The following is a 23,195-nucleotide window of genomic DNA, read 5'->3' on the forward strand; positions in this document are numbered from 1 at the left end:
ACTATGTATATAAACCAAAAAGGTCTTTTCACTAGGCCAGAGATCCATTTTCTTGCCATTTTTAAACATGGACTCAAGCAAGAACCTCATCTGTTTCCATTTTCATCGAGGTTTTGTAATCCACGGAGTAGGAAGTCAGAAAATATTCACCTAAGTGTAATTTCACCTGCTGTGGACCAAGACATTTAAAAATACATCGTTAGGAGCAGGGAAAGTGTTGCTTAATCCGCTCTGTGTTCCCCCATATAAATGCCAATACACAGGCTGTCTCAGGGGATGCAGCCAACGACAAGAGCCAGAGCTGCAGAGCCCTGTGCTGACTGATCATAAAGAACATGGAAGCCCAGCCTTGCTGGGGAAGAGCTGCAGCCACATCCCCTGAGATGTGCCCGTGAGGAGTCTTTGCTTCAGCTTCCTGAGTGCTTCTACACTCATTTTCCACAGCCAGACAGTGCAGTCCTTCTTACAGCAAAACATGACAGATGGTCATCACAGTGAAAACATTCACTGCATTCCTGTCCAGCTGTAATTCCACAATATTGACTCATGGACATTCACAGAAATTAAACTTTCTGTAACTGAAAATTACCTATAGTGACAGACACAGCTACGGGCAAAAAAGTACTTTAATCTTTTATATATATATATATATATATATATATATATATATATATATATATAAACTAGCAAATGTACTACATCTGTAAGAAGGATCTGTAATCTTAAATTTCTGTACCTGGAGGATCTTGGCAAATATAGCAGGTATATTTCTCAGGTACATTATCTTCCAGCAAACCCATGCAGACTCCATGCTGCCAGCACAGACACTCTTCACACTGTTCAAAGGCAAGAAGTGCACATTAACAGAAAGGAAGGCCACGAGCTCAATACATCAATTAAGAGACACAGCATCTACATATTTTAAGACAAAAAGACCCACCCCCCACCTTCCAGGGACAAGCAAACACATTAAAGAATCAGACTACAATAAAATCTGAGCCTTTCCCAGACGTTTTTCATGTGTTTTTCTGGAGAATGACAATTAAAAACTGAAAGCAGATAGTTTGAAAGGTACAAAAACATCCCCTTTGGAGATGAAGATCTTTCACAGGATGCATGTGCACATGGACAGCAATCAGTATGCAATCAAACTTTTTCCAGTGAAACAGATCTATTTTTCTGATTTAAAAAGCTTCCCCCTCAAACAGTAAATCACATTCAATTACAAAATCCCAGAGACACTTATGTCACACAGGACTACCCAATATTATGCTTTACTGATTCCTGTAGCACTAACATTTTATCCATTTCAAAGGCAGCTCTACCAGCACAAACCTGCAGTGCAGATACAGCTGTACCGGCTTCAAAAGCTCCCAACATCCTGCCAAGGGGGGGGTATCATATTGGCAAAGATTGACCACAGTTTGGATCTATTTAGCACAGTTACACTACTGAAAATACAATCACTGTTCTTAGAGCCACTGTTCTTAAGCAGTTCTAGAGCAGGAAAAAAACCTATATTCACATGTTCTGTTTCTGTTATTTTCTCCCCCCTCTCATATCTTCACAGGAGACAAAATTCGACTGCAGCCTACAGACCACTGAAACACGGAACAAAACCCCACATATTAAGTCAATTTTGATTTGAAACTGTGATGTCAGTTCAAAATCACTGTTTTCCCATGCAGTGAGATTTATTTCTTAGAGCATGAGCCAAAAGCCTAATGCAGGGGTCTCGTTAATGTTGGATGACTCCAATATGAGCTAAACCACACCCCATCAGCAACTGCAAGCAACCTCAGCTGCTGCTCCTCACTGACCTACAAAGAAGCCAACTTGCTAAACATCTCATCTGTGTTCAACACCACTTTTATTAATGCTCTTCTCATCTGCTGCCATTCCTCAAGGCAGGAGGGACAGAAAGAGACAACCAGGTTCTGAATACTTCACTGCATTAAATGAGTGGCCCAGGGATGGAGGAAATAAAAGCCCTGGGAAGAGAGAATGCAAAAGGTTGTAGAGAAACAGGTATCTGAAGGATGAGACCAACAATGTTTTGCCTTACAAAATGGGTGAACAGTCCTAAAGCAATAAGGAGTTGTCTTCAAAAAAGGCAGAGACACCATCCTACTTTCAGGAAGGTGATTATTAGAGCCAGAAAAAGGTGTTCTAAAACAAAGAAAATGGATTGAGAAAAACAGACTGTGCTAAAAACAAGAAGTGAGCTCCTGGTTCTAGTTACACCTGCATCCAATAAATCATGCCATACTGCACAGGACTGCACTCAGTGATTTTCCAGGCAATTTTGCCCAGAACTCCAGTGAAGCATCCCAACTTTTTTTTACTTTACTCAACTGGTATTTAAGTATGTACCCCACCAGGGCACAGGTCCTCCATTTACCTGCAGGTTCTACTGCACAGCATGGCTGGCCAGGCTCCAGGCTCCTGCTGGCACATATGCTGCAGGGAAGCTACCCCTGCGTAGGTAGTAGCAGGGAGATACAAAGCACACCAAGTAGGAAATTTGGAAGAGAAAAACATGCAGTGCTGTGCAAAAATATTTCAACCAAAATTCAAGTAACAACAGAAATAACTGAACACAAAGGACATGTATTTAAAGCAGCTTTTCACATTCCTGAACAAAAACATCCCAAGTCCATTCACTTCCATCACTCGAGGCCACCAAACCCAGCCCCAGAATTCTCTGCATCATACACATCATACACAAACATACCCGTGTTCAGGTATAAAGACCAAAAAGAAGGGACAATGACAGTCTGTCTGGACTGGTTTGGGCCTCACCATGAAAAGGGAGTACTGTGCCTCCAGAGGGAACACAGGGCAACGCTACTCAGCTGCTTCACACAGGCTCCAGAAATGGAATCTAGTAACCTCCTTCCAGAGTTACAGAGACTGGGGAAAAAGAGCATTGACCAACAATAGATTGGGGGTTTTATACTTTTTCTTGATTTAACTTTTACTACCTGAAGCAGGTACTTCCATAAATGCAAACCTGGAGTTCTGCACCATGGTGCAATACATGACGTTCTTAATGCACAAATTGCTCAAGACAATTAATTAAGGCAAGTTCAGGATAAAGAAAGTTTATATAAATCTTTAAGTGGAACGGGGGGGGGTTATTAGTTTAAATACCTAAATGGAACCAACTCCCATTTTAAATGTGTATGAGTTTCATTAAGCCTTAATTGTCCCTAATCTTTCAGGGAAAATAAGGTGCTTGTGTTTAAAATTAACATTTCCCCCCATTATTTCTAAATTTGGTACATTCATGGAAATGAGCACAGCTCAAAGAGAAAATGACTTTCCATTCTCCCTCTTGTAAGAGAGGAGGGGATCCATGTATCCTGGGAGAAATGAACCTCCAGCCACACACATGAAGAAGTTGCCCTGGTTCCTAACTCTGATCCCAAGTCCAGGCAGATGGGTACACAGCCTGCTCAAGCAGGTACCCCAGGTGCCAGCACATTTCAGTCAGAATAATAAAGCAGGGGAAAAATAAACATCCCAAGGGAGAAAAGTGCAAAGAAGGACAGTATTCTTCTGAAACCCCACACCTGAGCAAAATGACCTATCTTCAGAAAGAAAGGACCAATCTAAATCCAAGTTCCTTAGGGCAGACAGCTCTGAATTCCTTTTCCAAGTGTCAGATTGAAGTGTGAGTGGAAAATAGGGAAGAAATCTTTCCTAATTATAAAGTTATGACAACTACACCAGATTCTCGCTCTATAAAGCCAAAGGGAAGTGTCAATCTTGGCACTCCACCTCTGAAAAGCTGAAAATAGATTCCCCTTGTGATAATTCCACAGTTGTATAACATAGCAGCTTTGCTTTGTATTACTGCTCTGTTCTTAAGAAGAGTAAACTCAGGCATTTCTACATCAACAGACAACCAGACTGTTCAAAACATTTTCCCAAAAATACAGGCTGACAGAAAGCTGTGGGGAGCACAGCATTTGCTTCCTTAAGTAAACCACCTAACCCGCACCCCCATCTCAGCCCCACAAAATCTTGTGACCACCTCCTTGCTTCCCAATTCCTATTGCCTCAATCCCCACAATGAATGCAGGTACTCACCACACTGTCCATCTGCATCTCTTTTCCAGAGAGAATAACCTGCTCTCCCAGCCAATTCTTTCATAAAACAGCTGAAATGTTTAAAACTTTGCAAGACACTCAAAAAAACCCCAAACTAGTTCAACCTAGAAAGCTGATCTGCTTCTGCCCACAGAACGTTCCAGGAAAGCTTTCCATAGGCTGTGTCCTGAGCCAGCTCACAGTTCCCTACATTCTGCAACCCTGACCTAGTGTTGAACTAAGTTTTCCCAGAAAATTAAACCACAAAGAGGCAGCCTGGAGTATAAAGTCATTTCAGAAAACATCCACCCCCTTTATTCCCCACTGTCAGACTCCTTTTCTCCTGTACACTCAGATTTACTTCAATCTGCCCATCACTGCACCCTCCCCTCCCAATGCACAGGGAGCCTTTTGCCCTGCATGTCAGCATCCAACACTAACACAAAGGTGTGCATCAAAGTGAATTCACCACTAAGAGACAAAGTGGTGAATTTTCCACCAGCAAACCTTCCATGAAATCGCATGCAAAGCCAGAGAAAACTCCCCAGTCAAGGCAGCTGTTCCACTCCACTGTTAAGGACACACATCAAACTGAGCTGCATTAGCCAGCACTATTAAAAATTTTTAAAATTAGGCCGTTGATGTTCAGGGCAAAAAAGGTGTTTCTACTGTTCTGTTGCAGAAGTCAAGAATTCTTCATACTGCAACTTCAACGGTGCTCCCCTCTTCACCTTAACACTTTCTGCCTCCATTCAAGCAAAGTTTACCAAAACATCAGCAGCGGCTGTGAAGCCAGTTTAGCTCAGCTTCTGTCTTCCCTCCTAGTTCCAAACTGCCAAAGAGAAATGCAGTTCACAAACAGGCCAGGAACTATACCAGTAAGGGGTTCTGTAAAGTGGATTTCAAGCCTTGCAAAAGTTAGCAACAATGCCTGGGAAAGTGACTTCAAAAGCTACAGATGAGGAGTGAGGTTCATGTGCCAAAAAAATATTTCTGAAGTTAGTGTTAGTGTTATGCCATATCCTTTCACAAATAAACCTCAAAAGAATGCACTAATTACCTCAAAGTCTACACTACTGACACTTTGAATTGGAGGCCCACACAAGAAAAAGGTGATCTAGATAGGGAGGGTGGAAGCCTCTTAAAAAGAAACAAAGCAAAACAAAAAACCCCTAAACACCCAAAACCAACTAACTTCTTCAGGAAACTCATTTCTTCAGAAGGGCAACTACAAAAAGCTTGTCATCTTCGTTCAAGAGCATCACACACTTAAGCTCCTGCATATGCTGCTTCTGAAACTCATGGGGAATTAGCAATGTGGACCAGCTCATGCAAGGAGCAATGGCAAAATTAGAGACAAAAAAAAAAAAAAAGAAGTGTAATGATCTGTTTGACTTCACTATTTTAAACTGAGAGGAACTGGGTGAGAAGGTTCAAAGCAGCTCTGTAGGGAATTATTTCCTGACGATTTACAAACATCTCAAAGAGTAAAAGTAAATAGGCAAGGCACTTCCAAAGAGGTTTTTACCAACAGTCTTAAGCAGAAGAGATAACAGAAGCTGCTCTGAGTTTTCTGGGAAGCTGGTTTAAAAATAGTGCCTATATGTGGAATGGACAGATGGCCTTACGAAGATTAGGAACTAAGAATTTGCTAACTACTGCAGAATGGACAACTGCAGCTCTGCTTCTTCTCCAGTAATTACTTTTTTTTTTCTTCAGCCTATCTGGAGAGTTGTACGTTCCAGTCAAGCTTCTTGCCAGGAAGAAAAAAAAACAAACCAACAAATGCTTTTCCACTGACACCTTCCACTGACATGAGCATTTACCCTCCAATTCATACCTGAATCATGAAGTCATTTTCTTCTTTTACTTCACAAACACACCGAACAATCTCAAAATCACTTTCTTCAACTTCTTCATCAGGGTTGGTGGTTACATCAACATCCTGGCTGCAGTCGTCGTCACTCCAAAGCAAGCTATCCATAGATGACTCACTCAGGGTGTCATCCTCTGCACAAGAAGTATTTATATAAAATCCTAAGTGATTACAAAAAAGGTCAAACGACCCTCAAGATCTCATCCCAAGTATGCAGATATACATTCCTAAAAGTATGAGTTCAGTGTCATTTAAGGAACATCAAAATTTAACTCTTTATTGAAGGTTACTACATCATGAAGTTTCATATTTTCATTAATAGCGCCTTAAAAATATTTCAACTTAACAGCTTCTGTCATTAAAAGGGTAAGTTCAGCATACAGTGTCTCAAACCAAAGGCACAAACTCTCTTTAGACAGGTAAGTATAATAAACAAAACCAGACTTGTACATTCAAACAGGATTCATACTAGTTGCTACAATTTGTGCAGAATTGTGACTTGGCACTTTTAGTGTAGAGCTCCCAAAAAGCAGTAAGAGGGTTCTGTTTTATGAACCATTCAATCTCACAAAGTGATGTCTTCGTGACAGAAACATTGAGTCCAACACAGAATTTAATCCTGCTTCAGAAATTATTATTTTCATTTAGTCTCCTGTTTAGGATCCATTGATCAACTCACGGGCAGTGCATAGCCCAAGGTATTTTTCCAGAAGGCATTCACACTACTTAGCCAAAGCATTAATGCATCTCTGGATTGAATAAAACTGCCAAGAAAATCTTTACTGAAAGAGCAGGTTAAATTGAGATTCTGACCTCAATAATATTAATCAATGTCTGCATCTTCCTTGGGGATAGAATGGGAGGGTTGGAGGAAGAAGACAAGGATTTTAATTATTTGGAAATAATCTAATGAGTTGGAGGGGAGTGGAAGATGAAAACTTTAGTCACTCTTAAGTAAGGTTGTGGGGTCTCACCTATAGCGGGTAAAACTATTTTCATCACTTAGCTCACAGAATGCAAAACCAGAACCACCAGTCTGTGCTATAAACTACATCTTTTGGAGAAACATCTGTTCTCAAATTAAAGGGGCTGAGAACCCAATGCAGTGGTTGCAAAGTTTCATTGCAGCTCTGAGCTGGGACACTCCCGAGGTGCTCTGAAGTGACAGGTCAGGCACACTGCACTGCCACACTGCACAGGGCTTTCACTTCTACTTACACCACATTTTGTTTATCTAGGCACAGCTTTTATTGGTGGTACAACTTCTGCAGATGCAAAAAGCAGCAAAGCAATTGTGATAAGGATGAAATAAAAACAATTTCCAATGTTTTCCACCACTTTCAATGTCTATGAATTGATCAAAAGAAGTCTGAGCAACTGATGGCCAAGTTGCTGTATGTTCTATGGTTGATACACTCTGAAAACACAACTGCTCAGACTTGCAGAACGTGTTTCAAGACATTACCACCAAATGCACTTCAGTAGTTTTGCCTATGTAGTGGAATTAACTGAAGTTAATTTTTAGTTTTGCCTAATGCCAAACAATGAGAGTTGTGTCCAAAAAAATAATCAAATAGTCCTCCACAGTGCAGCTGTACAATAAGGAATTTAAGATTCTTGTACATTATCAAGCTGTCATACATTTCCTATTTCCTCTAATTTATGAGCTTTAAGAACAAGAGAGAGAACAAAATGTTTGCTGTCTTTTTTAGTGTACCATCTTGTGACAGTAAATAGTAATTTGGACCAAGATATTAGGATTATGAAAGCTGGAACACAGCAGCCACATTTTTATGAGTTCTGTGCACGAAGTACTCTGAAGACACCAATAAACACCTATTCAATAAACAGCTACCCAAGAGCTCCTCATTAGGAAGCTCAGAGTCATTATGACCGAGTATCACAATGTATCTACACAACTACACACCACCACACCCAGTGGTCTCTCAAACACAGCACATTCTGTAGCAAACTTGCAAAGCACCATTTTTAACTTTCAAGGAGCTCTCACTTTGTAGAAACCTTTCGAAATATGAAAAATGTAATTATGAAGTTTGAACACGGTTATTTTAGAGTTAATAAGGTGATGCAAAAAATGCAAAATTAATCTCATTACTAAAATAAGGGCAACAGTCTTAAGGTGTATATGAAGGTAAAGTCAAAGCAAAAAGCAGCAACATCATCTGGCAAAACAGTGGGTCCAGCTTCATCAGGGAGGGACAAGGAAACACACACAGTGCTGTGTAAGAACAGCCAAATTCACACCATAAGAACTAGTTTTCAAGTATGTTAGTGCAGCTCACATATTTACTAGCAACAAAAGGCAGAACCAGCAAGACACACAGGAGAGTCATCTCACCATTTGCTTTTGATTTTCCCCTGTGCTGTCCAGAATCAGCACAGTGCAGAGGTGTGCTCGGGTGGGCAGATGATTTATTTGAAGAAATAGATTTTGTGACAACTGATTTTTCAGGAGAAAGCTCCTGTGAGACATCTGTGTTTTCCCCAAGGCCAGAATACCCTGTAAAATTGTAAGAAGTGTTAACAGTGGAAATCTGTGGTCAAGGAAAGCTGACAGAAGAACAGCCCCATGCACGCCCACAGCAGGCACATCCATTCACTGAGCCCGTCCCCACTGATGTGCTGGGGCTCCAGGACTACCCAGTGCTGCAGAAAGCTGGGCAAGCTTTCAACAGCCAAGAAAGTTCTTGTCTGAAACAGAAAATTTTAAGCTGTTCAGTCACTGTTCACTGCTGACAGAAGCAAGAAAGGTTTTAAGTGACCACCCTTTCCAGCCCAACTAGTCCTCAGGGTGAGCAGGTGTACAAATGCTTTTGCTTTACAGGCACTTCCACACAAGCACTGCTGGCTGGAGACCTGCCCCTCACATCCCACTGCTACTCACACAGGCTACACACATTCCCTAATCCCACAGACTCCAAAGTGGACAGATCTTGCCAACCACAATTTAAAATTAACCAGTTTATAAAATCAGAGCTAACAGAGTAGTGAAGAAAGCAGTCTGAACTGCAATGCCTGCTCTTGAGTGAGCTAGACTGGGTAACAAAACAAAACAATGGAGCCATTTTCATCTACAGAAGAAATATGAGCATTACCAGGTTTAGATCTCTTTTTCTTTTTTTTCTTTTTCTTTGACTTGGATCTTCCATAGTCTTTGGATTTTCTTTCTTTGTTCTTCTCATGTTCTTTAACACCTAAATTAGACAATATTGCAAATTAATTTTTAAATATATACATTTATTCTACTTATAAAGACCTCCACGATTTCCTTGGACAATCAAGGCCATTTCACTGCAAAAAACCCAAGAAAATTTATTTGTATGAATTTCCAGCTCTCAACTGGAATGGTGTATTTTAAAGTTCTAATTTGATTGTCCCATAAAAAAATTAGAATATCATTTGGGAGAAATCAACTGTACAGCAGTGCCCATTTATTATTTACACGCTTCAGAAATTATAAAAAAAAGAAGAGACTGAAGGATTTGTTATATCTACTTTCTAAATTATTATGGATGAACATTTCAGTAGCATTGTAACAGAAGCCTGACAAGAACAAAACCCCAACCCCCCCAACTTCATTTCAGTTCCTCAGTCAAATATTTTGTTTTCATTGCAAATTGAGTAACAACTAGTTCAAGTGGCTTTAATTACTATTCTCTCAACATCTGTTCTCCATCCCATTCTGTGGGATGTGTTTGAGTGTCAATCCCATCCATCCTCAAGGCGCGGTACCAGAGCACCGTGCTGCGAGGTCGTGGGCACAAATCCTTGCATTCCAGGTCCCAGTCTTTGTCTACAACTTCTGTTCTTCAGATTTAGGCCTCTGTAGCAGAATTTCCAGATGCTTACACAGCTCCTTAAGTAAATTATCCTCACTCAGCTCCGGTGCAATCAACACGTGCTATGGAGGGATGCCTTGCACCTCAGAATGGCTCTGCTCTCAGAGAGCTTGGCTGACTGAGCCACTCACCCTTCTATTCACAAACTTATTTCAATTTCTGGTGATGGATGGCAGAATAAGCACCTAAAGACACTTTATACTGTAAGAAATCTCCTGCACAAACCATTTAAGCTGGTCTGTAACCACTTATGAAGCAAACCAGCAGTACCCGTGTATTATGTCACCCTCTTTCGTACATGCCAACAGCAAACTGCCCAATTCACTGGCTGCGTGTTTATGGCACAAACAGCTGAGAAACTGCAAATCTCAGTCATGTTTATCAACTGTGATACAGGAGACATGCTCAGGAGAGTCTTTAGCCCCGCACCTCCCCATCCTCTTAGTCCTTGATCATTTCCTGCTCCTCTGCCCCTGCTGTGCCTCTCCTGGCACGTGGGCAGTGATGGTCTCAGTGCCACATCAGCTGCTGCCCTGATGGCAGCTGGCCACCCCAGTCACCTGTCCTCCAAGGGCAGTAGGACTGGCAACACAAAAGCCATCTTCCTTCCCCCTCCGTGGCAGTCGAAGGGGTTATTCAAGTGTCAGCACAACTTCCTTCTTACTTCCCTCTGTCCTCATATCTCCTGTTCTTCCAGCGCTCAAGATCCTCCAGGTACCATTCCCTTCTCCCTGCTCACAGGGATGCAAGGAAGTTCTGCCATTTTATTCTTCCAGAAGGGCAAAGAGAGAAAAACTGAGCTTAACAGAAGCAGGAAAATTTTGCTTCCTTTTGTTTGGGAACTGACATTCACACGGTCAGATCGCTGGATTTGTTTTAAGATATCCAAGAGCACAGAGTAAGCTGCCTCAGTCACTGTGAATATATCCATCATAAATATGACAGAAACTGTCACTGTGTTCCACACTTTTCCCCCTTGAGGTAAGCTGTATGTCTTAAAATCTGAAAAAAATCTAAGCATTTGCAAATTTCTGTGTACAGCTATCTTCTGACTGCACACCATAGTTAATGCATGCTCCCTGAAAAAAAAAAATCTGCAAAGAACAAATATTCAAGTGTTATACCAGAGCCTTCCAAAAACTATGTACTGAAGAATCTTGTTGTCTCAAACTGTTTCTCACAAGCACTCTAAAGTGTAATGAATTCTTACTGATCCAAGACCAGATAGGGAGACTGTCTAGGTTAGGAGCATCCTCACAGGTTTGTGTGATCAAACAGAATGATAAACTGCCTTGTATAATCCTAAAAATGAAGCTACATTTTCAATAACTACATTTTTAAAAGCTTTGGGGTTTTTTTGCAAAAACATAAGACTTCAACTTCCTTGAATGGCAGAGGTTCATGAGGACCAGGACGAGTACTCATCATCCTCCACCATGTGAAAGTTCATTCTAATCTTTAAATACCACACTCCCTAGGAAGACGTGTCCCACTGAGTCAGAACAGCGAGGAGACTGATGAATCTCAGTCAGGCCTTCCTACAAGGGTGGGCAGCAAAGGATGTCCGAGCACAAAGAGAGGTGCCAGGCACTGCCTCACTGCTATGATCAACAGAACAACACACAGACAGGCAGTGAAGGTGAAGATCTCCAGGGCACAGATCATCTCTTACAGACAGAGTAGTCTAAGCTCAGAGTTTGTGTTTTCCTCATCACCGTGACTCAAATTCTCACCACGTATCTGAAAGTGGCGATGTAGTAAATCCAAAGGTACGCTGGAAATTATTTATATATTATTTATATACATATAAAGTATTTTAACATATGTATTGTTTCTGTGCATGTGTGTGCACACACATCCCCCCCATCCACTGTATGGCTGTCACCCACCTATACTAGAGCAGGTTTCAGTATAAACACGCTATAACAAATGCTATTAAAAAAACCACCCTAACAAAATAAAACACCCCAGGTCACTGCGCCTCATGCCCCCCTTTTAAGTTTAGGTATCTCAATAAGTACAGGATTACTTAAAACATTTAATGCTTTGGATAGTCAAGAGTTTAACAGCATTAAGACCCACATATCAAACAGTAAAAATAAGCAATAACCTTTTCATGCCCTTTAAGATGTAAAGGGTACTTGAAGTATTAAAGACATTACCCACTGACTGGGAAGAATAAACCCCAATGAAGACAGCAAGAAAAGTTACCAAATGACAGTGAAACAGCACTGTTTACATTTCATACCGTACATTTATACAAAATTACTCTCTCTAAAAGCAGGTATACAGAACATGTGCTATCAACATTATCAGTTCCTTACAATGGTTAAAAGTTTTCCAAGACTTTCCCAGTTTAACTGAGCACGTTACACCCACAGCCGTACCATGTCCAACTCTGTCTCTGTCCCGAGGCCTCCGCAGTGCTCTCGCTATGTGGGTCCTGGCTTGGTCTCTAAGGGAATGGCGGTGACTATTTAATGCACTTACAGGAGTTGAAGTTCTTCTCTTTTCTATTTTTTCATCTCTATATGGGGTACTCCTTAGGGCTATGTGTAGAGGAGCATCTACAAAGAGAACAAAGACCAAGTCCAAGCTTTAAATACTTTCAAAAGTCAGTCTAGTTCAGCAGCAGCAGCTCTGGGAGTCCTTGTGGAGTGTTTCTGATCAGACACTGCTCAGCTCAGTCCTAGCCCTGACTGAAAGGCTCAAACCTCCAGTGCTCTTGTTTGGTTTGTTGAGGGTTTTTTCCCTTCAAAAAGAAACAGTGGATGCATATGCATTCCCCAAAGCTCTATTCTTTCAGAAATACTGCGACTTCAAAGAAAAGAGGAAAGAGAAACAGTTCAGTTTGGCAGAGATATGGGTCAGGTCATTTTTATTAGTTTCTCCAAGAGAAAAGGAGCCTTGTTATTTTAGTGAGAGGAACCACAGCCTGTCCTCAAAGTGAGTTTTGTAAGGAGGTACATAGAAATAGCATAAAGCAGCTCTGCATATATAAGGAAGAGCAGTTTTAAAATACATACCACTGAAACAACAGTGTTTCAAGCAAGAGAGATGTAAGAATTCAGAATCACTACCTAAAATTCATAAAAATCATGAGATACAGAAATGGCTTCACCTGAGATTCCATTTATTATTATTTAAGTCAAGTCAGTTTCCTTCTCCTAACTCCAGGTAGCAACTCCTCCTGAACAACTCCTGGACATGGAAAAAGAGTGAGGAAGATGGTAAAAGCTAAGGCTGCAAGGCAAGTAGTACAGCAGAGTAACCCAGACCAGTACACTGACATTTTGGAGTACAATATTCAGTATTAATAAGTCAGGGAGACCCAGTGGCCAAGGTGACAGCTTGCTGACTTGCATCAAAATGTCCCATTCTATCATCACAAGCACCTCAAAAGTTCAGTGGATACTTAAGGTAACTTCCTTCTTGTCTGAAGATTAACATGCCTCTTGGACCCCTCTAATTAAATAATTCTGAGTAGAACCTGGAAGTGACTAAAAAGAGAAGGAAAAGAGTCCTAGAGAACATACTTAGGAGAAGAAATGGTATCAAGCCCCCTGCCCTGCACAACATTTCAAGCTGAAGCAATAACAAGGCGCATTGCAGAGCTTTCAGGATCAAGTGGATCTCTTCAGGCAAAAGGAAGTCCAAGATGCAGAAACCTGAAGGCCATCAGATGACATCTTCCCTGGTCCTCTCACTCTGAAGATGCATTAGAACTTTAAAGAAAAAAAGAACAGGAGCCACCCATACCTATTTCTGTAATCAAACTGGTATCTTCTAGTCACCTGCCCTACTGCTTTACAGCAGCCCCAAAAGACAGACATTAAACAAAACCCTGACTTCCACACAAGACCCTAAAAGGTGCCTTTTGTCCAGCCAGGCACTGGTGCCTTGCTCTGGGTGCTTATTTACCTCAAGAGCTGCAAGACTGTAGAAAGGAGCAGGTTTTGTCCAGAAAGAATTACCAAAACCAGAAGATACTCCTTGATTAGCACCACAGTACATGCATGACCTTCCATTTGCAACAGGACTAACTTCTCTTGCAGGAATAAGTATAAAGAGGTTTTGTTGTGGTTTTTTGTTCATTTTCTTGGTGCTGTTTTTGTTTGCTTGTTTGTTTTTAAGCTGGGTCTACTTTTGTAAGACTTCCTACTAACAGAATTTGCTCTTCTGAGGACTTCCATGACCAGGGGTTGAACAAGACACCATCAGTTCAGACAGAAAACTTTTTCCCATGGTTACAAGGTCGCTGAGAAATAAGATTAGAGTACTTCATAATCTCTCTGGGAACACCAGTGCCCTAACAAGCTTTCTGAAATGCAGTTTGTTGCAGTACAGGGTGAGAAGTCACATAAACAAGCCCTTTTCCAGCTTTCCTGATTGTCTACCATGCTGCAACAAAAATGTATCTAAAAAATATTTACAGAATGCCATCCCAGAGAAACCCAAAATTACAATACAAAAAACCACATACAAATCAGACAACCTTCATCAGGTTTCCCTCTTAGCTTTCCCTGCTCCCAACAGCTCAACTCAATTTCATGAATTAACATTTAAGAACCCCATGGCCACCTTGATCCCACCAGTCTTGGAAAGAGCACAAGACATCTGGGCTTCTTGTGGGCTGAGATCAGGGTACACAGGCTCTTTGTTCCACTGACAGAAAAGTTTAGAGGGTCTACAAGACCTCTGAGCACTGTGAAATGTATTTTATGAGTTGTGATTAAATTTGAGGAGATTAAAAAAAACCCTGAAATTTATCCTAAACTTTTGGGACAGCAAACATCAAAACTGATGCCATGGAAATGCAAATTTGCAAACCTTCCACACTTAAGTGTCCTTTTTCCTCTCCCCTTGCAAGTATAACTCAGGCAATTTATAAAATTATCCCCTAAAGAACAAAGTGCAATTATTCATAACAACCACAACCAAGACCTTGTATTTAGGCATGTGGCTTTAAAACTTGCACATTTCCCCCATCCTGCATTAATACCACCTGCAGAGTGTGCCACCTGCTTCCATCTTCTGGACTCCTCAAGCCAACCTTCACTCTCCAGAAGGTTTCTTACTCCTCCCCAGTCCCAAGCCAACTGTACTGTGAGGCTGCAGTGACAGCAGGACTGCACTCTTGGAGACTCTCATTAGGACTGCATAGGAGACCCCCATGTGTTTCCTAAAGCTGTCTGTGCAGGTCCTATGAAGACACCTGCACCTGTGTCCCACCTCAAGGAAATCAGAAAAGGCACAAAAAGCCTCCTGACATCCTGGGCAGTGACACCTTCCCTGTTCTTGAACAGTGACACGGTGATTAAACATCAGAGCAGATTAATTTCTAGCGCAGATGACACTAAATACCATTAAAAAGAACAGGAGATATGTTCACAAGATACTGGAGACAAGGAGGCCTCCTGATTAACTGCCCCCAGCCTTCTCCCATGGAGTTGTTTCAGGCCTCCCTCCTAAACCTGGAAGAATTATCCTCTTCCACAGGATGAGATGACCCACAAGCAGTGAAGGATCTTAGAAATCAACAAATACAGAGCTGAGATGTGAAATCACCTCAGCCATGCAGAAACCACAAAGACAGAGCTTCGGAGAACTTACTCCTGAGCACACCAAGGTTTGGTGACAGGCAAGGCAAGAGCTTCATGCCCCCTGGAACACTGATGTCAGACCCCAGGTCAGAAGGTCTGAAGCATTCCCAGGAAGCAAAGAGACTGCATTCCCAGTCTTGTGTTGTGAATCAGACAGTATTCACCATCCACAGCTGTGAGATCATTTGCTGAGAATATCCAGCAAACGATATTTTGGATATCATTCAAGATCTGAAAGACCACATATCATCTTGACTCACAGCCATCCCCACACACCAAACACAGTGTTGTCAGGATAAGCCAATGACTATCAGCAATTCTGCAGAACAAGGAGGGTGTTAATGCACATCTTCACCCGCTGCCAGGAGAAGCCCTGTGTTTGTAGATCACCATGCACATCCCACTGCCTAGCAAAAAGGCAGCCAGAATTCAGAGGACACAGAAAAATTCCCCAAAGGATCAACCTGACAATCAATCACTACAGCACAGACCAGAGGTTCACCTGTGAACAGCTACCAGTAACAACCAGATGTCTGAGATGTTTAAGCTGCCAAAGCAAGTTTGCCAACCCTATGCATGCACAATTCAGATCTCATCAGTAATACGAGTAAGGACAAAGCCCCTTTTCTCTTTACATGCATTCATGTAAAGAATGCATGCATTAAGTCATTTATTCACTAACAGGACATACTGTAATTAACTTTGAGCAGGCAGAATTTTCGAACAATGAAGTTATGTAAAAAAATTTAAACCTACTGACAAAACACTTTTTCTTTCTCTAAGTGCCTTTTATGGACTCCACAGTAGGGACAGATTCTCTACAGTCTCCAAATTACAAACTGCAGATCTGTTCCCTTCTTTTCTTTCTCATGGCAAGGAACACAGCAGAGCCAAGACTGGCAGCATCTTCCTAGACTGAGGCTACTGTTACATATCCACACACAAAACCAGGGCCTAATACTGAACAGCATTTTTGAAGTCCCAAAACTTATTTTACCTTCCATTAGGAGCAAAACTCCTCAGGGGAGCTGAACAATGTCCTAGAACAAAACGGGTATCAACTGATGAGGTCCCTGTTACTACAGCAATTGTGCTGAGGGGCACTGTAAGGTCTGTCAGCACTACTATGTGGTTAAAAAGAGCTTTAAGAACACATAAATCACCTATGATAGCACTTCCTTGTACACATGTTATCAACTCCCCTACTTGTTCCCATCTAATGAGGTTACAGTCTCCTGAGAAGTCTCCAGTCCTTATCAAGCAGAGAGCCTCACCAAGGCGTGACGTGGGGTACAAGAGCTGAGCAGGCACTCAGGTTTTGACTGTCAGATTTCGGAAAACATGAAAGGCATGAACTACATTTTGCTGAACCTCAAAATGAAGATATTTTACTAAAAAATGAAAGCCACAAATTCAGAAAAACTCAAAGTTGAGATGTTCAAATTCTGAGTTGCAGGTAGAAAGACTAAAAGGAAGCTATTCCATGCCTTGTGCCCTTGGAGCGGTCTAGGAAGAGACACAGCAATCTTTATTAAGAATAACCATTTGCAGGTACTTTACATGGACAGATAGACATATCTGAAGGAGAAAACTGGTACCTTCAGAGAACGTTGTTTACAATAAGTGTCTGTAGGGCACAAGTTACAGTATGTGATGACATACTTCAATAGTCAACAAAGGGGTTCTGCAGCAAAAGAGAAGGGACCACAAAGAAAAAAGCCTGTCTTAAGACTAATGCATACAGGCATGAAATCCAGTTCTACTCCATTTTGTTATTACAGCAATCAACAAGTAACAAACTGACAAAAACTGCCAGAGATACTCCACCACATTCAATTCCCAAGAGAGAAGTCTGATAGAAATCTCAATCTGAACTGTCAAACCCTGAAACAACTCTCTTGTCTAAGACAAAAGAGAAGTGAGAAGTGTCTGCACACTTCTTGGAAGCTCCTGCACCCACACACATCAGTGCAGGTCTCACCCTCCTCTTTACCAGAGGTGGCTCTGCTGAGGTGTGATGCAACCTGAGAGCTGAGGGCAGGAATACCTCCATCTCCTGTGGTCCAGGGGGACACAAAATCAACAGCCTTCTCTGGGAGAACAATTCTTTCCTGGAGACCAAATAGCAGCAACTTGTGGAGGTAAGTGTTGTAACATAGGCATGGGGGAGGAGCTGCTTCATCATCATGATTTCATAGTACTTCCTGATTAATTAAAGAGGTATTGCCTGAACACATCCAGTGGCCTTAAAGTCCTAGTCACTCTATTCAGGCATATTCTGTAAGGCATATATAAAATACAAGCAGCAGGCAATGGTAGTTCCTTCCCCTCTGTTCAGAGCCACTACAGAACTTACAGAGCTATTGTCAAATTTGCCACTGCAAAGGCAAGATCCTTCTTTGGAAAAAGGGAGTGACAGGACAAATCAGTCCCACACTAACCTTTCCAGCTCACTCAAACTTTGATGCCAACACCAAGTGGCACAATTCACATTTCAGATGTCAAAATTTCAGTCTCCACTTTAGTGCAAAGCAATTATATTTAAGTTGTTCCTTCTCACATGCCACAACATGGTCACTGAAGACCTCTTACATCCATCTTCTTTATGTGTTGAAATTCTAATTTTAAGCACTGTATGGAAAAAGTTTTGCTACTGTTCTGAATATTGCAGATTTTTCTAGAACTTTAGGGGCAATAAGTATTTTCACTTTATATCTAGTAACAGACTACCCCCACCATTTATTTATTTTATGTGTAGCAGAAACAGTAAGGAGTCTCAGAACTCTAAAATAAAACTTGTCAAATAAGGACCTAAGTGTGACAAAGCTTCTAAAGCAAGAGCATCTTCAAGCTTATGGAATAACAAGATTCATAATTTCTAAAGCTTTATCTGTTAGAAATACCCACCTTTTCTTAAGCACTAAAAATCAATATAGTGAAGTACAAGAAGAGGACATTTGTACCAAAGGTAAAATAATTTAAATATATTCTCTTTGAACAGGAGAATTTTTGCTCACAGAAGGACTGTAAGGATGAAAAGTAGACCCAGCACATCCTGGACTGAATTATGGATTCAAAAGCCTTCACTCTAAGCAGTACATCCTGAAAAGCCTTTTGAAAAGGTGACATAAAAGCATCAGTACACAGAAAGTCTTGCTTAGCAGACTTGGCTTCCTACATGTGCCATTAAGACAGAAGAACAGAACTTCAAATACAATGGTGTGAGCTCATAACCCCATTAACTCTGGTTTGGGCTGTGTGGTACCACAACAAAAACTAGAGAAATTAAGAACACACGCTGAGTTACAAACCAATGGCACTTAGTATCAGACATATGCTGTAACTAATATATAATAACATTACTTTTCCTCATCAAGAAAAACCTTACTGTAGTTTCACACCAGCAGGCTCTGACTGTGAAGGTGACTGGAGAACTTTACAGCCCACCTTCCACCTTGATGTGCTGTTCACCAGCTGTCAGCACACCCCAGAGGCTGTGAGCTGACAGCCCCTGGGGCTGTCATGGAAATGATCCAGGTGAAAAGTATCTATCCACAAATGGGCAATGAGAGGGGTGGGGGCTTAAAATAAGCAAATACAGTTACATCTCAACACCACAAGGAATTATGATGAGATGATGACATGAAAGCAACAGTGTGCACTTGGAAAGGATAAACAGAAGGGTCAAGATCTTGAGTCACTACTCAGTACATCCAGGACTATCACAGGAAAACTACTTCACAAATCAAAATAATTATGGAGTTAGAAAGACCCTAACAGAAGTCTGGTAATGGAGAAGCACATGAGATGCACAAAGCCTGTTTTGATCCCTGTGCACTTGTCAGCAGCCAGTGTTCACACTGCTGGTCTCAGGTGTGTTCCTCAAGGCAGTATTTGGGCTCAGTTAAGCTGCATGCACAGTACAACACATGCAAGCCATCACATCCTAATATATCTAAAGAAAACTATCTCTACCTAATCCAATCTTATGCCTTTGTAGGATTTAAACTTAGAGAAGTATTTGGGGGTTACATGTAATAACAGTATGTAAAGTTTCACTGATCTTTTTAGGAACAAGCAGTAGCACCTCAAGCAAAAAATTGTTTTCTGGACTCATAAGAAAAGCAGCCATGAAGCAAAGTAAGACAAGGTATCTTCTGCTGTGGTGAGCTGGAGCTCTGTAAGCAACTTGCAAGATTGAAATTCTTAAACAGAATATTAATGAAAGATCAAATGGAAAGACAAAGACACTGAAGGAATTCAACAAGGAGAAAGTTGGATTTTATAAGAGAGGCTGAATGAAAAGACAGAAGCTTTATGGGCCCGCAGTACAAAGAGACATCAGCCCACAAGAGCAAAGTCTGCCCAGGTTATCAGCAATCCCACTGCAGCCCACACTAGACCTACACTGCCCAGTCAGTGTCATGCCAGGCACTGGGCAGAAAGTGCTTCAGAGAATAAGGGGGAAGCAGAAGCAAATGTGATTTTGCAAACTGAAAAGGTTTATAACTTACAAAAAAAAAAAAAAGAATGTGTTTGGGGGTTTTTTTGCTAACTATTAAGTTTTTATTCCTTTCCATTACCCATATGTTGTGTGAGGATCTTTTTCAAGCCCATTTGAAACAACTGCATTTATTAAATACTAGGACTTTTCAGCCCACAAAACAGTAAATACTTCAGGAACTGAAACCGGATTTCTAGCCAGGCACATGCTTGAAGGCAGCCCATGAAATGTAAAGACCAAGGAAGAAATAGGACAGAACTGGAGTTACCCAGACTTTTTCCCTAATACAGAAAAGGACAGAAGTCTTCAACCAATACTATTTGTCAAGCCAGAAGAGAAACAGAAATCAAGTCAGAAACTCAGGGAATTGTATTTTTTGAAAAGGAACAAAGGTTTAAGGTGCAAGTGAGTTGCTACAAAAAAGTAAGAGAAGATGTATAGTGAGTTCTTTACCAGAACATGATCCGCATTTCTAGAGAAGGGAATTTCTTCAGTATTATCTTCTCTAAAACACCATGGGCACACATATTTATATTTCTTCTCCACACAGAAAAATGCTAAGACCGAGCCCTAGAAAGACTCCTTCAGCCCAAAAGAAAATCCGTTTCTGTTCTGTTCCACCTGTCCTGCCTGCTGCTGTTTAAAAAAAAGGAAGAGATCAACACCATACTTACACAGTGAACCAGCTGTGCTCCGTCCTCTTTTTGACCTTTCTTGATTAGCTTTTTCAGAAGCCAAAGAAGCTCTGGTTTGAATATTTCTTTTTACAGGGTTCTGCTGTGATTCTGCAGCCTTCTCCACTCCATGAAAGTATTTCATGTGATAATGCAATAACTTGGCTTTGCGGAAGGATTTTGAACAGTCCAAGAACTTGCATCTAAACTTGTGATCCTGGTCAACAGTTGCAGCTTTTTTTGATGCAAGAAAGTCTGTTCTCCTACAAGGTTTTGTTACTGTAAGAACAAAACAGATAAATTCCCCCATGCATTTGCTACATTTATCAAATGGTTTCCTAAACTGAAAACATCAAAAAAAGTTAAGTAAGCATGCATTCAAACATATTAGCCATGAAATGCTAAAAATAAAATGTTAATGCTTTATCTGCCTTTAAGGTCAATAGCTTTGAAGGGAAAACTCCAGCCTACACTGTTCTTAAAAATTGGTTGTCAGGAGTCAGTGTTTTTATGAGTAAGTTACTGTTAGAAAACAACATTTTGCTTCCCCAAGTCCCTTGCCCAACAGCTGATACCAGTGTATAAGTGCTCCTTCAGCTAAAAGACTGAATCACACAGAGATTATGTCTCTAAGTAATGTTCTATAAAGTATTTATTTAATTGTTTATAACTATTCACACCTTTGGTGAAAGCACTTTCCAAGGAAAACAGTTTTGCTTCTCTGTTAACCATTACTTTGCTACTGCTTTCTGGCTCCCACCACTGAAGCCTGGCTATTTCCAAGGACAATGGAAGCAATTCGTCAAAAAAACATTTTTTCAAGTAAAATTCAAATTTATTTCAATTTTGAAGCAGCAATGAAAGCATGAAACCAAGCAAAAGGAAAACTGCCTGCATTTGTTACAAAACGTTCCCTATGAGCTATAGTTACCTAGTTTCTCAAAAACAAGCAAGGAAAGTTTTCAGGCTCAAACAGAAGAACATTTTAAGGCACCTATTCTACAGAGCACTGCCATGCAACTTGGGGCTGTATCTAAACTGACCTGGTAAACTCCTAGTTCCTGTTTTACCATTTCAGAAACTTTTAATTCATGTTTTTGCTAAGAAACATACAAAAGAAACATTTTGAACTAAATCAGATTACTGTCACCACTATCTGTATGCAATACAACACAGGAGAGGTAAAAATTGGGAAACATTCAGATATAAAGAGCTCTATGCAATTATCCATCACTAATACACACACTGTCACAAAATCCCTCTCCAACTAGGAGACAATTTCAAAAAGGTGTCATTTCTAAAAAAACAGCTTCCAAATACAATATTTGAATTTGTTTTGCCAGTACTAAAATATTATTTCCATATTTATAAGTATTTTCAACTTGCAGGATTAAGCAAGAAGTGTTCAAAAGCAAGACCCAGATGTAGCAACAGTGACTGAGCACGAATGAAAATCAAGACGTTACACTAGAAGTAGTTGAAAACAAGGGACAAAAGGACCCAGAAACATTATGAACAAGAATAAGATTTTCTACAAGTGCACATATGCAGGAAGGCATCGAATGGGAGTGTTAAAGGTAGTGTCAATACAGTCCTGGGATAAAAACACAGGACAGTTTGTTTACAGGTTTTTGGCATGCAGCAACAAAAACAGTGCCACTGAGCTGCAGACAAAGGTTATGTCCCAGTGCAGAGAGGCACTCGAGACAGCTGTGCCTGAGGCACACTCAGCCCTGAAGGATTGTGTCTTGACAAAGAAACAAAACTGGAACACAGAGAAAACACAAGCACTGACACCACGGAGGCCGATGTACAGGGAGAGATGAACTTGGATGCACGCCAGGCTGGATGAAAGAACACTCAGTGATTCTACATAAGGAAACAGTACAAAGGAAGGCACTGCTTTTGGGGGTTTCACAGCAGTTAATGAGCAGGAGGCTCATGGCACAGTCATGTTAAGAATGTGCTGACAGAGACATCAGCAGGACTGCAGCAAAGCCAGAACTACTGAATCGCACTTGCAGAATGACAAAGTTTGCCAAACCAAAATCAAAATATGCTGCAGACCATCAAAAGCTGCATTCAGAAAGAAGGAAAAAGTATTTCAGGGAGGCTCAGTGCAATGGCTGTGGGTTTAGTGAAAGCAAACACAGAAAGGTTCTCTTGACTGTAAAGCTAAAAACCAGCATTCAGGACTATGAATGCTGAGAACTTGTTATTATTTAATAACTAACACGAAGATAGGAAAATGTAACTGCAGCAGAAGGGACTAATGGGGTCACAAGACTTAGCAAAAAATATTACAGGGATGACAAGGGAAACTGTTGTACCACTGTTGGGATGAGGCCCTCCATCCCAGCTCAGAGCACTTCACCTTCACTGAGCTGGACAAACTCTGCAGAAAGCCACAGGGAATGACTTTTAACTGATCAGCTACAGGTTAGAAGAGAGGACAGGATCATGTCAGCTGAAGCTTAGAAATAACAGACAAAGGTATGGAGCAAGGGGAAAGAAAGCAGACGAAAAGATTACTGCAACATGCCAAAGGAATGTCTTCAGAGTAATAAAAATGTAGAAAATCCC

The 23,195-nt window shown here is 41.0% G+C and overlaps 1 protein-coding gene across 13 annotated transcripts in view; it reads right to left on the bottom strand.

Moving 5' to 3' along the window:
* The window catches only part of PHF20 (PHD finger protein 20), a 67,800-nt gene that overhangs the window by 11,004 nt on the left and 33,601 nt on the right, over positions 1-23,195 (bottom strand). For 6 of the 13 annotated variants that reach the window (XM_051803293.1, XM_051803301.1, XM_051803302.1 and 3 more), the window contains 6 exons: positions 20,613-20,891; positions 12,219-12,398; positions 9,088-9,186; positions 8,331-8,492; positions 5,936-6,132; positions 737-836 (listed from right to left, as the gene is read on the bottom strand). In XM_051803293.1, coding sequence (XP_051659253.1) covers positions 737-836; positions 5,936-6,132; positions 8,331-8,492; positions 9,088-9,186; positions 12,219-12,398; positions 20,613-20,891 — 1,017 coding nt within the window. The remainder of the gene's footprint in view (positions 1-736; positions 837-5,935; positions 6,133-8,330; positions 8,493-9,087; positions 9,187-12,218; positions 12,399-20,612; positions 20,892-23,195) is intronic. The other 7 variants (XM_051803294.1, XM_051803304.1, XM_051803296.1 and 4 more) reach the window with 5 other exon arrangements.

The sequence above is a fragment of the Manacus candei genome, unplaced genomic scaffold, assembly GCF_025592945.1.
Source record: "Manacus candei isolate 608988 ecotype Guabito, Panama unplaced genomic scaffold, ASM2559294v1 h1tg000057l, whole genome shotgun sequence".
NCBI classification, from domain to species: Eukaryota; Metazoa; Chordata; class Aves; order Passeriformes; family Pipridae; genus Manacus; species Manacus candei.